Below are 14,672 nucleotides of genomic sequence, written 5' to 3' on the forward strand. Positions count from 1 at the left end.
TGCCTCTATTCAGCCTTGATTTGCAAATTGCTTATGTTCAGAACATTGACTTTCATTTGAATTCAGAGTGACTGTTTTCTTTAATCTCAGTCTTTACTACAATTATCTACATCCTAGCTCTTCCGCTGAATCTTGAACCCTGTTTGAATAGTTTTAATCTCGATAGAGTTATCTGATTCACACCATTCAGTAAATGCTTTGCGAACGACATATTCATATACTCAACAAAATAAATCGTAGAAATGAACGTTTAATATGGATAAACGATTAGCTTCAACCCATGTTGTACTGTTTAAAAACAACAAAAATTTCTACCGTCCTATTCAATTAAAGATATTTTACATTTAATAATAATTTGTTTTCTTTATCTTAAAGATTTACATGAAGCCGACGTGCTGAAATCGCTTAAAAAGAATGATGTTATCGATTTCTTTAAAGTACGTGTAACTCAACAAGACACTTATCTTTTCTACTTTTAATTTAAAGTTGTATAAGTTTCATTTGTCTATTTTTCTTCTGGAAAAAAAGGCATGTTATGGCAAAATCGTAGCTCCGTAAGATTATATGTGTAATATCCAGCTTCGTGTTGACTTTGTGAATATTGTTAATTAATCTGTTCAGTAGAATGATTTAAGGAACCATATCACCTGCTTACTGAAATAACTCGACCTTAGTTGTATCACATTCAAGTTACAAACATTTTAAAAACGCCAACAGCCTAATCTGCTGTTGTGCCGTAATAACTAGACTTCACAATAGAATAATTTATTTCCATTAGTTAAAGATTCCGTATTCGAATTTTGGTATTTCAATATTTAGTTAGCTATAGTTTATGTTTAAAATAAATCGATTCACGTAGGCGATTCTACATTGTTTTCTTCTTAAATAGATATTTTGATACTGGTCGCTAGTTCGAACAGTAGAGGTTGTAGTGTCAGTTGCTATGTCAAGCCCACATAGTTTATTCTAGCTTCTGGCCAATTTATGCATTCTTCTTGAGTCACATTTTGACCTTGTTAATGATTTGCTTAGAAACATGGACTGTTTTTATGTATGCACATGTGTGTTCATTTTTTTTATCTTACTCATCACATGTACAACTTATTTTTATCTAACTATAAATATCGATTCACACTTGGTTAACCCACACGCCTTCTCCACTGGACGTCGTTTCACTCTACTCTCTTCTCCGATCTTTTGTCTAGATCAACGATTTTATGAAATATACGTATTCGATATATATATATATATATATTGAAATAAACTTTTGTAGCTAATGTTCATCAACTAAATTGTACAATTTTTTCACAGTTTGATCGATCATTGCAAATGTTTTTCATGCTGAAGTTTTGCTTTGATCTTTTCAGGAGCATTTTTACATAAACAAGTGGACTTACTATAATCTATCACTCCTGAAATTATCTTCTTTGAAACAGTGCAATCATGTTTCTCATTCTTAAACTGAATAAACTTTATAGATTGGATAGTTTAGGGATTAATAAATAGTTTACATATTTATTTTGTACTGAAACATAGTCGACTGGAGACTTCATCGTTACTTATTGATCATTTTATATGAAATTTAGAGGCATATGGATCCATCATCATGTACAAGGAGAAAATTAACGGTTCATGTATTATCAAATGAAAAGCATTCCTGTGATTCAGAATACAATAATCATGATGAGAAGGTCAGTATGAATATATATATAATGCTTACATTGTTTTATTTTCATAAAATGAGATGGCATTTTTCAGTATTCACTGCAGTAAATATCGATAAGTTTTTGTGCTTATGTCATAAACACTTTTCTGTAATTTGGATAATTCGACCCACGAATCGATCAATCATCCATGAAATACAACTTAGTTCAGATGTTTATCCGCTGAATTTGTGACACAGAATTACCAGTACAATGAATAGAGAATTTTTAAAAAGTGAAAGTACATAATGTTCATTTCATTTCTTCATCTGATGTTGTATTCGATACACTATTGTTTCTTTCCCATGTTTTAATCTCAAAATTGTCTCGTAATTTTCTATTTCAATTCAGTAGTCTAAACAAATGATCTACATAACTAAAATAGACATACAATCCCGTTGAACTTCTCTCACGAAAACTTTTTTAGTGCCCCTAGCATTAATTCATCCTACATTTTACCTCGTGATTTATTACACCTGATCGCTTATAAATGGTCTTTGTTGGCCGGCAACCCCCATCTTTTTGTTGTAATTATGCTATTACTATCGGACTTGTAAAGTGAAAGCATACTTACCATAATAACTGTTCGTCGATATTTCGCAACGTTCATAACAGATTTATCTAAAATCAATAAAATTGGGAAAAAAACTTCTCTGTGATTAGTATGATAACAGATATCTGATTTCTATATCATAATCCTGAATCTATTATTAATCAACGTTTGACTGCTGGCCGATTAGCTACCTAGATTGTTGTTGTTTTTTAAAAGAGCAAGTTATTCGATATGGATGTAACATTTATATACTCAAATTACACTTCTTACATTATACTCAGGCTTCCAATATTTTTGTCCTTTTCTAGGTGAGATGTCACTTTTAACCATATATATTTCTGAAACATAAACATGACACCTACGTATGTCTATTAACCTTACATTACTGTTCAAAAAACGAAGTTGTCAACTGCTAATTAATCTTTTTCCGTCCATAAGTAATATTTCGGTGGATATGAATATCAAGTGCATTTCTGAACTAAATTCCTCATACTGGTCAACAAACTTCTTAAAAATGTGGAGTATTCATGGCACCCAATAGTAACGTTGATTGATTTAATCTATTATATTTACCGTTCCCAATTCAAGTTGCACAAAGCATGGTTACCGTATTCCAACATGTGAGATTTTCTCGTTTGTAGATGACTTCATCATCTGTGTATTAACATTGTTGCGATTAGGTCATGGCAATCAAGCAAGTCAGTAAAGATAACTTGAGGTGAATAATTAGATTGGTGTGCCAAACCCAATCATACGAGCAAGGCATCATCTTGTTTCGTTGCTTTTGAGACATCGATCACTATGTAAAGAATTGACCGGATTTCTAAAATTTAATTGTGCGGTAAACTGCTCGATTTGTCTAAGTTATCCACAGCCTCATAGGTTACAAAATAACTAATTTTTCGCTACTTTCAATTTTCCCTTAGCCGATATTAAATGGCCTACGACATGAATGATATTATTTGCTTTCTTCCAGTGCTTACATTTTGCCATATTTCTTTTTTCTTAGTTTATTGATTGGTATGTAAACTGAAGCCTATCTACATTGATTTTTTTCTTTGGTTTAGGTAATTGTTTTAAAGGATTACACTGAATTGAAACGTTGTTGTCCTTTGAGTGCTTTAGCGAGACCATTCATGATGTTCACATCCAAATGTGAAGGGAATGTACTGCGGTTTTAATTCGGTTTTCTGGATGATATATGTAAAGATATTTAATATATGGGTCATTTGGTGATCGTCAAAACGTGTCATTTTCAAGGTTTCATATCTTCTACATTGTCTTCACTTTCTTCACGGAGAAATCTTGGATTAAAATCACCTTTAGACAGGTTTCAATTATAAAATCCCCGGACGAATATTAACAAGATTTAATCGTCCCATTACTTATGTGCCCAGTTATTTGTCAAATTATTAGGTCCTAACTTTCCTTTGTATCTTGATCAACCAAGTTCTCTTCATGTTTTTGTTTGCTGTACAGATTTTAAAGATTTCTTGCAGTTGTTCCCAGGCTTTCATATTCCTCCTTGATTTTATGTTCTTTTCGTCTACCGTATTTTTCAAATACACATATAAACTGACTTGGGTTTTTTTCTTTATGATACATAGCACACGTTCATTGATAAGTTATGACAAACGACTGATTGTAGAAACATTTATGAGATCCAATCATATAAATATATTGTTTTTGACTTGGTCCTAATTTGAAGGCGTACGTAAGACATTGTAGCCATTTTTCACAGATGACGGTATTGTTTTTCTACCGTCTTATTATTCGTAGACTAAGTGTGCTTGTCAAAGACTATCATTTTCGTTAGTTCTAAACTTTCCACCATGCAACTATAAAAGCGAACGTATAGGTTGTTATACAAGTACATAAAGCAACCGATGAGTTAATAGTAACGAATCTAAATGGTGAATATGGGAACACCAGCACAGCATGTTATACATTTCGCTAACTATTTATGTATCATTTTATTTTTATTTGAACACATAAACTTTGGTACAAGGCGGCACCAGACATATATGCACCACACTGTAGGTTTGGTATCATTACCCTTAAAAATAACTGTGCAAATAGCAAGTTGAATTAAACCATCAAAACCCTTATATTGAAGGCAAAAGGCTTGTTTTGCTAGCTTCGAATTCAACATTTATTTATTATTAGCCTTATTTGGTATTTTATTTTTGGTAAAAATACAGAATTCTCAGCATAATTTGTTTCAAGTTGTCGTTTCTTAATTCTTGGTCGATCCTGACCATAAATATTCAGTGGTCGCTAGTTGGATGTTAGCATTTTAGGAATCGACATTGGAATGATGTTCATTCTTTCAATGCATATTGTTAGCAACGACGATATCTCTGATTGGGGCACCTGAATAGGTCATGCGATTAATAGCCATACTGATGTACTAAAGCAAACTAAAAATAGATAGCTTGTTGAAATATCTGGATGGCAGAAACAGGTAACCCAGGTATTCAAACAGGTCGACATGCGTTATCTACACTCTTCCTGATATCATGTGTTTCGTTTACTTTAGGCGTCCGCTGTCTGACGTCAATATGAACACGATATTATTCATGAAATACATCTTGCTAAACTTTGAACATATTTATTATCTTAATTCCCCGTGAGTGATAGGCGAAATAAATGGATGAAATACGAGGACGAAACTCGAGTGCATATATAATTATTAACGCAAATAGGCTGCTTGAGTAAAGAAGTGTATAGGAGAGGCCGGATGTGCCTACCTAAAATAGTACCCATCAGGAGCACTTGTAAAACTTAAAATAATGAACGGTACAACAACAAGAAGAACACTGAATAAAAGGATGTGCACAGAAACAAAGACAAGCAAACATGAAAAATATAGGCGTAGAATTACGAGTAGTGAGTAGATATGTTAAAGGTTGCTTTTTTTTATGAAACAAATGGAGCTAGTAAGAACGTAAAACTGCTGTATTGACCTACTTCTACAACGAGAACGTGATTGGTGTAATGAAAACAACTATTATTATAACCAATTGTACCAGTGGTTGTTTTACTGTGCTTGTACCAAGCGCACTTTTCCTTCCGTTGTACATTTTACTTGTACGAACGAGCTTACGCTCCCCTGTTTTTTCACCTGTAAACTTTGGTACGTCTAGGTGTTGTCGCGAGATCGCCAACAAATATATCTTATCCGGATCATCAACAGCCTTCTGGTTTTTGGCCTACCGAAATGTGCAAGCCGATATCTGGCACGTAATCTTATTGTAGTGGCGATCATCGTCAATCGTGACTCGACACCATCTACATCTGGTGAGCCTGACGTGATTCGAACACAGCCTCTTGCCTAATTAGTTACTAATGTTTGAATAACTAAAGACTGTTCAAAAGTTAGGAATAGCCACGTTGATAATCTCAATTAAAAAGAACCTGATTTATTATTATTCCGTTATCACTGTTATTTTTTCTCCCTTTTTTTTTTATTCAAACGTGGTAGACGTTATGTTAACATTATCGAAACCCGTGTATTATTGCATTACTGAAGAAACCTGAGATGGTTTCTTTACAAAACTTATGTACCCATAAGATGTTTGTGAATAATAATAGCTCTCGGAAATCTATAGTTGAGCGAAAATTTTTCGAGCATATGATTTACCTGGGAATTATCCGACAGCGGTATTTCCCATTGGTATCGTCTTTGCACAGATTCTCTGAAGGAGATAGCGACGACTGGCCTACAGCTGTTGAATATCGGTGACTTAACATAAAAGCCACTACCTCGTCTTGCAATTATTCAAAAACCATGGCAATACCGCAATCATTCAGGAATGCCAGATTGGCACTGATTCACTCGATTTTTTTCATGCTGCTTACAACCAAGGTAGTCACCCTAGGGAAAGCAAAACTGAGATCATTTTGGATCATCTAGAAATGATCGTAGTGAAGCAGTTTCACACAATTCATACAGATCATAAGCTCTGAACAGACCAGTATCTTGGAAATCCGTAAACCATCACTTTATATGACAACGCAGAAAACAATTCTCCACAAGTAAAGGACGTCAAGGCATCCATCAGTATCTCCATAGACGTTCTCGGTAGGGAACTCCTATCGATGGGTTGTGCTGTACGGCACTTTCAACATGATATAGACGGCCGAGAATTCACTCTGTTCACCGATCGTAAACCTCATGATCTTTTTAGTTGACTCATCTTCAGAGAAGCATTTCACCCGAAAGTATCAATAACTGGACTAAATCTCGTTGTTTCATTCACATATGCAACATATTTGTGCGGCGAAAAAATGAAGTAGCAGACACTTTGTCTGGTAAAAATTCCTGAACGATTTTCCAAGGTTTCAATCTATTCAAACTGTCCCAGCTTCAAAAACAAGGCACCGATATTCAGAAGGGGTTACACGCCATTTCGAACCACGCCTTTCCCGTTGTCGAACTACACTACTAAACTCCACCTGTAGCTTTTCTAGGGCTTCTGCAGGTCCTAAGCACAATTAAAACTATTCAAACTATACCCTCTCAGTTGAAGGAAGAATTATGATGCCTCATTATGAAAGCTGAGATCCTTCGGAAGTCACGAGGCCAATGCCTCTCTCTTTATAGGTACATGGAACGTCCGGACAATGTGGGAGACCGGGAAGATCAGTCAAATAGCAACGGAAATGAGGAGATAAAATTTGGTAGTACTCGGAATCAATGAAACTCATTGGACCCAAGCTAGACAGTAAAGGCTAGATATGGGAGAAATGCTACTGTACTCCGGTCACGAAGAGGAAAATCCTCCACATACTCAAGGAGTGGCTCTAATGCTGTCCACAGATGCACGAAATGCACTTGTAGGATGGGAATCTCATGGATCCAGGATAATCAAAGCACCATTAAAAACAAAGAAGGAGGGGATCACTATGAATGTTATCCAATGTTATGCACCCATCAATGATAACAACGACGACGATAAAGATCAGTTTCTTTTTCCTGGGATTATTGGTTAATATGAAAACCGATGTAAAGTAAGATGAAGTGGGATCGTTTGTGTACATTTTTTATCGTTATGGTGTAACCCCTGGCTCCATATGTTACGATTTAATGACTAGATGCTGCTGGATGTAAGAAAATATCGGAAGTGTTTACCAACGGCACGCTTGTCAAGTTCAAACGTCTGACTGATCACGTTTTATGGTAGTCACTGATAAATCAATAAATAAATAAATAAATCCCCAGAATGAATAATTATGTAAGTTTTCAACACTGACACTGACCTCGTTATCTTTACTGGAGATATCCTGGCTGAAGGCGTTGCGTCATGCATCTACACTAGATCACGAATGTTTGTGCCATTCTTTGCACTCCTTACGACTACTAAACAGCTTAGATAAAAGGATTTACATTGCTTCAAACTAGTTCATTCCTGACATCTTATTTGACTGAGTTGGTATCTCTTGATAACAAAGGTGTTACAAACAATAATGACGTCACATTTTGAATATATGAGGCATTTTCAGCATAACTAACAATATTATATCAAGTGTGTCATATAAAAAGAAGAGGTAACTATTTTAAGAGAAAAGTACAATACCGGTCGTATCTTCAGTATACAAACACGGAGTCAGTAATTCGTCAGTTAACTACTGACTTCCCATATTAATGTCAACAAGTGGATCTCATTATCTCACACAAGTGGTAGGAAAGTCTTTAATCATTGCATGGTGACGGTGAAACAGGCAAAGCACTTCCATTGTCAGAAATTACACAGGACTCTTAATGTCCGTTTATTTAATAACTGAAAACGAGTATTTCGTCCTTCGCTCTCAAAGGAAAAAGAACGTATCCAACGGTGAGTCACGAAACCAGTTCGGGAACTCAAATTCAAGTCTTATAAAGAGCGCCTTCAATCACTGAACCTTATTAGAATGCAAGCGTCTAAGAGGTGAATTTCTAATAAATTATAGCATTCTAAACATTTCTGGGGATCCCCTTAAACACCTATTAAGCCTAGTCTCAACACAACACAGCAGAATGGAATGTCGACATACCTTCTACTCTTTAATGGTAGCCAAATATTGGAAATCGTTGTCGGCTAAGTGACCTCCCAGGAGCCGTTTATGATAAAACTCGACATGTTCTTATGGACCAAGGATAGTATCACAATATGATTTACCAATTCGTTTTGCTCATTTATCATTAGTATACCTAGGTTCCAACGTGGAGGCATCGGTGACCCACTTCTACTAGATATGGAAGCCCGTTAGGCGAAAGCTTCTTTTATTCAGTCTACAACCAATTGAAACACTTGGATGCTCTTATTGTTGGCGGAAATGCTATATGTCTTTGAATGAATGGTTAAAGGAAAGAAACGAATGTGAAAGAACAACATGAAAGGACTGACTCAATCAATTTATTGTCTGTACTTTCAGATATCAAATCAGGTTCCTGCTTGTCTGATTGCACTGTCAAAAGTGAACTTCTCAACACAGTCACGTAGTGCTTCATCAACCGTTGGGTTTTAATGGCAGAAAAGCAATACGTTCTCGCAAATAATGTAACAAAGATTATCACAAGGCCATTGAAATACTTTTTTGCTAAGGGAGTTTGTGAAATGTGCTCGACCTTGGGTATATTTCAACTGCGACGCTACAACAGCGTGCTTCATATTGATGAAACCAGGTAAGTTGCAGTTTAATGTTTAATTCCTCACTCTAAAAATAAAGAATCAGGCGGAGGTTTTAGAGGCGGACGCGGTAGAGGTGGTCAGAGGCATAGTTTCGGTGGTGAGAAAAGCGTTGGTGATGACAGCCGAGGTGGAGGCAGAGGTGGGCGTTTTAGCGAGAGAGGCGGGTTTAGAGGTGGCCGTGGAGGCGATTTCGGTGGACGTGGTAGAGGACGAGGCGACTTTGGTGGTCGAGGTCGTGGGGGGTTCAACAGAGGAACACCACGAGGGAGGGGTGGACGTGGAGGAATGAGAGGAGGAAAAAAAGTACTGATAGAACCCCATAGACATGAAGGTATTTTTGTTGCCAAAGGCAAAGAAGACTGCTTGGTAACGAAAAATGTTGTCGTCGGCGAGTCTGTGTATGGTGAGAAGCGAATCAGTGTTGAGGATGATGCGGGTGGTAAAATTGAATACAGAGTGTGGAATCCCTTCCGATCGAAATTGGCAGCAGGCATAGTCAATGGGCTTGATCAAATCCATATCAAACCAGGGAGTCGTGTTTTGTATTTGGGAGCAGCTAGCGGAACCACTGTATCCCATGTTTCTGATGTAGTCGGTGCAGATGGCGTAGTTTATGCTGTAGAATTCTCGCATCGTTCGGGACGTGATCTTCTGAATGTGGCTAAGCATCGAACAAATGTGGTCCCAATAATAGAAGATGCAAGACATCCTCACAAATACAGGATGCTTGTTGGTATGCACAAATTAAATTTTAATATGTCTTAGGTATGGTGGACTGTATATTTGCTGATGTCGCTCAACCTGATCAGTCTAGAATAGTAGGGGTCAACGCCGAATACTACTTGAAAAACGGAGGTCACGCCGTTATATCCATCAAAGCTTCATGTATTGACTCGGTTGCTGCTCCTGAGGTTGTGTTTGCAAAGGAAGTCGATACACTACGAAAACTACAATTTACCCCACGCGAACAGGTTACTCTTGAACCATTCGAACGTGGTCACGCGATGGTAACTGCTCAGTATCGGTAAGTTACTACTTTACATGTAATTGTCTTTCTTCAGAGCACCAAAAAAAGTTAAGACTGAGCAGTAATGGCGTTTGCTTGGTTTGTGCATGTAAATAAATTATTTTGTTTAAACATTTCGAGATTGAACAACATAATACTTGAATGGTCATGTAATAAACACTTCAGCGATTCTGCTTATTTTCTAGTGATTACTTCGTTGGTCAATGATAATTCACTATGGATTACGTAGTTAAGTAAGCAAGTTTCGTGTCCGTTGTATCTAACGCGAATATGTGCAGAATTATAAAGTGGCTTTCTATTCCCTATGCCATTATGCACCAACTCTTCATGTAGTGACAGTATACAAAATACATTCATTAACTTATTTCAGAGGTCTAAACTATGAAACTTTGACAGCCAACGTCTAAACTGAAAAGCCATTTGATCCTTAATGAGGACCTCGTAAGCCAACAGGTATTCATGGAGGTATTTGTTGCTGAATAATATCGCATGGGAACATTTATAAACTCGAGATTTCAATAGTACGTTGGTTAAAAATACAAAGCGTAAGGTTAGTTACGTCTTTCATAGTGTGAATAACTAGATCCTCGATTCGGAGAAGTGTCTTGACGATTATATTTGCGCAAGGCAGCGTAACTTTAGTTTGCAGACTCATTTGTTGCCGTGTGGATGTCAATAGTTTAGTGGTATATACGTTTTGGTTCCATGGCCTGTCTAAGAGTTAAGACTAACGTTCACGCGCTTTGTTTCAGAGAGTTAGGTGACACAAAATCGACTGCATAAACTTAGCCTACGTTTTGCGCATAAGTGTTTAAGCTGTTCACTAGTCCACGAACCTGTAAATATGTTTCGCACATTACTACGGATCACTCAGTTAAGTAACATGTCAGTCAGTCATAGCGTCGAACTTCGTACGTACGTACATCAGTTCTAGTTGCCATACCACATTAGCACAGAGATGCAATTGTCGACTCTAATCCCAAAGTGGTAGAGGTAGTAAGAGTTTAAGCAATAATCGGAACGATCAGGGTTTGAAGATGCTATTCAAGAAGTATAATCCAGTGAAATTAATTTGAAAAGAGAAAAAAGAAAGGGACATAAAGAATTCAGAAGGTTAGAATTTGGTAGAACACAAAGAGTGGGTGCACCTTCGCCATCGCAAACGATTTTGGGCCATTCAAGGTCTCTAACCATCGGCTGCTATCATCTCGCGGATCCCAACCTACCAACATGGCTCAGTCCACTTGTTGGTGACTTTATGGATTTGTGCCACGTTTTGGTCTGACCGCCCCTAGCTTTCTTCTAACCTACTCTTACACCATAAAACATCTCTCGTCGGATGGGAATCCGTAACACGTACCAGCCCTCCCGATCGTTGCTGCTACCTTGACGTGGTGGTCGGGCTTGCCTATCGTGATGAAGCAATCGAGCTATGCTGGCTGAAACAATCGTTCCTCAAGGTCCTACCATGCCAGACAGGTCGGTTGAAGAGCGGTGAGACTAAAAGCAGCAAACCCAAGGTCCGAAGGCGAAGTCGTACTGCTGACTGTACAGAGGTGTGACAGCAGTAAGGTGTTCACATCTAGGCAGTTCTGTAAACGAGACTGACCCAGATGCTGCTTGGAAAGACATACGAACAGCTGTGGAAACAGCAGTCACATCTATTAGTTATTTAAACCATAGGGTTCCAAAAAACCAGTGGATTTCCTCTAAGTCTATTTCACTGATGGATTCGCGTAAACTCATCCCATCAGGCTCTGAACCACGACGAAGAGCGTAAAGAAATTAGATCTAGGTTAACTAAAAGTCTAAGGAACGATCGTGAGCAGTGGTGGGCAACGAAAGCAAAAGAGATGGAAAAGGCAGCGGCTGTAGGCAACACCAGGCAACTATTCAGACTAATAAAAGAAACCAGAATTAAGAAGTCAAGTGTGAGACAATCTCCGAAAAAGACGGAACCCTTATCTGCTCTCAACCTAAACGTTTAGAACGATGGGCGGAACACTTTAAGGAGCAGTTTAGCTGGCCTTCAGCTACTGCACAACTACCCACTATTCCCAGAAAACCTGAATGGAACATTGAGGTAGGCCCTCCGACCCTACTTGAAGTTCAAAAGGCTATAAGTAATCTGAAACGAGGAAGAGCAGCTGGTCCTGATGGATTGGCTCCAGAGGTCTTTAAATATGGTGGTCCAATTTTAGCGATTAGGTTGACTAATATTCTGGCTAAAATCTGGGAGACGGATGTAATCCCATCCGACTGGTCACAATCACTGATTGTCCCAATATATAAAAAGGGGTCCAAATCATCCTGCGATAACCATAGAGGGATTAGTCTGACTAACATAGCATCTAAAATACTAGCCTCAATAATTATCGGGCGCCTAACTAAGACTCGTGAACTGCAAACACGAGAAAATCAGGCTGGCTTCAGACCTGGTCGTGGCTGTATCGACCACATATTCACCATTCGTCAAGTTTTAGAGCACAGACACGCTTATCGGCGTCCGACAATGATAGTTTTTCTTGACTTGAAAGCAGCATTTGACTCTGTAGACCGAGAGGTTCTGTGGCAGTGTCTGTCATTGAAAGGTGTACCTGAGAAGTACATAAACCTTTTGAAGGCTCTTTACTCGAACACTATTAGTCGAGTAAGAGCTTATGGCGAACTGTCATATGATTTTACAACCTCAAGTGGTGTCCGTCAAGGCTGTCCACTATCCCCGTTTTTGTTTAACTTCATTATAGACCTGTTGCTGCAAATAACACTCTCTTCGACTGAATCTACAGGAATTGATCTCCTACCAGGGGGACCACTAAGCGACTTAGAATACGCAGATGACATAGTCCTGTTTGGTGGAGACGCTGGCAAAATGCAGAGTCTTCTGTTGGAACTCAGTAATAATGCCAGGATGTTTGGGATGCGTTTCTCCCCATCCAAATGTAAATTGTTACTCCAGGACTGGCCTGCGTCAACACCCGAACTAAGGATAGGGAGTGAAGTAGTCGAACGCGTCGACAACTTCACTTATCTTGGAAATCTGATCAGCCCTAATGGGTTGGTGTCTGACGAAATCTCTGCACGGATTCAAAAAGCTCGTTTGGCTTTTGCCAACTTACGTCACCTATGGCGTAGACGAGATATCCGTCTATCAATTAAGGGACGAGTATACTGCGCATCAGTTCGTTCTGTTCTACTTTACGGCTGTGAAACATGGCCATTAAGAGTAGAAGATACTCTTAAGTCACTAGTATTTGACCACAGATGCCTTAGAAATATTGCTCGCATCTGCTGGGGTCACTTGGTAAGTAATAGTGAGGTTAGACGCAGGGTATTAGGGAACGATGGTAAATCAGTTGATGAGGTGATGAATCTTCACCGACTGAGATGGTTGGGCCATGTGTTACGTATGCCTGAACACCGATTACCACGACGCGCTATGATGACTAGTATTGGGGACGGTTGGAAGAGAGTTAGGGGCGGCCAAACCAAAACATGGCATCAGTGCTTGAAGTCACTAACTTCTAGTCTGAGCCATGTTGGCAGATGCAGACTACCTGGTTGGGGTCCGCGTGACTATCGTAACCAATGGTTGGAGACTCTGTGTAACATGGCTCAGAATCGATCACAATGGCGTAGGTGTATACACTCTTTATCTTCCCTTAAACCTTGAGACTAAAATTGCTTCATATCTCTCTTCCTTCCTATACTATATCCTTATATACAACCTATAATTTATATACTACTACCAACACTAAATTAACTACTATTAATCCGGTGTTCATCTTGTTGTGCTAACGAGGTATGGCAACTTGGACCGATGCATATATGTGCCTGGTCCTACGTTGTAGCTGACTGACTGACCTCTCAACTGATGAAGTTTCGCTACTTCATCAATCGATTGTCCATCCTTACCAAATACACACTTCCTAACAACTGCATTACTTACCCGGCGGTCCCAGGATATACGAGCAATGCTTCGAGGACACCTATGATCGAATACTAGTAGCCTATGAATATCCTCTACTCTTACCACCCATGTTTCACTGCCATAAAGTAGGATGGAACAAACTGCTGCACAGTAAACCCGTCCATTGGTTGCTAGACGGATATCTCGCCTACGCCATAAATGACGCAAGTTGGCGAAAGCTAGATGAGCCTTCTGTATCCGTGCTGAGTTGGCCATTAAGAGTAGAAGATACTCGTAGGTTACTAGTATTTGACCACAGATGCCTTAGAAATATTGCTCGCATCTGCTGGGGTCACTTGGTAAGTAATAGTGAGGTTCGACGCAGAATATTAGGAAATAATGGCAAATCAGTTGATGAGGTTGTGAATATTCATCGACTGAGATGGTTAAGCCACGTGTTACGTATGACTGAACACCGATTGCCACGACGCGCTATGCTGACTAGTGTAGGGGATGGTTGGAAGAGAGTTAGGGTCGGCCAAACCAAAACATGGCATCAGTGCTTGAAGTCACTAACTTCTAGTCTGAGCCATGTTGGCAGATGCAGACTACCTGGTTAGGGTGCGCGTGACTATCGTAACCAATGGTTGGAGACTCTAGGTGACATGACTCAGAATCGATCACAATGGCGTAGGTGTATACACTCTTTATCTTCCCTTAAACCTTGAGATTAAAATTGCTTCATAACTTTCTTCCTTCATACACTATATACTTCTATACAACCTATCTTTTGTATACTACCACC

At 38.6% G+C, this 14,672-nt stretch overlaps 2 protein-coding genes across 3 annotated transcripts in view; both read left to right on the top strand.

Moving 5' to 3' along the window:
• Smp_146010 (putative m16 family peptidase) overlaps positions 1–3,437 on the top strand; it is a gene marked incomplete at both ends in the record, with an annotated part of 30,376 nt that extends 26,939 nt beyond the window's left edge. The window contains 3 exons of the mRNA XM_018796267.1: positions 376–437; positions 1,587–1,691; positions 3,324–3,437. Of these exons, the coding sequence (XP_018650496.1) occupies positions 376–437; positions 1,587–1,691; positions 3,324–3,437 (281 nt within the window). The remainder of the gene's footprint in view (positions 1–375; positions 438–1,586; positions 1,692–3,323) is intronic.
• A 5,436-nt stretch (positions 3,438–8,873) lies between these two features.
• Smp_044280.1 (putative fibrillarin) lies at positions 8,874–10,134 on the top strand (the record flags this gene model as incomplete). 2 transcript variants are annotated; one of them, XM_018796268.1, is made up of 4 exons in its annotated part: positions 8,874–8,923; positions 8,968–9,663; positions 9,696–9,954; positions 9,992–10,134. In XM_018796268.1, 4 exons carry the CDS (start codon positions 8,914–8,916, stop codon positions 10,020–10,022), a joined length of 996 nt encoding a protein of 331 aa, XP_018650498.1. In that variant the 3' UTR covers positions 10,023–10,134. The 2 variants fall into 2 exon arrangements, with proteins under 2 accessions (XP_018650498.1, XP_018650497.1); XM_018796269.1 differs by having other exon boundaries at positions 8,914–8,923; positions 8,968–10,134.
• Between the last annotated feature and the right edge of the window lie 4,538 nt (positions 10,135–14,672).

Source organism: Schistosoma mansoni, chromosome 2, assembly GCF_000237925.1.
Source record: "Schistosoma mansoni strain Puerto Rico chromosome 2, complete genome".
Classification (NCBI taxonomy): Eukaryota; Metazoa; Platyhelminthes; class Trematoda; order Strigeidida; family Schistosomatidae; genus Schistosoma; species Schistosoma mansoni.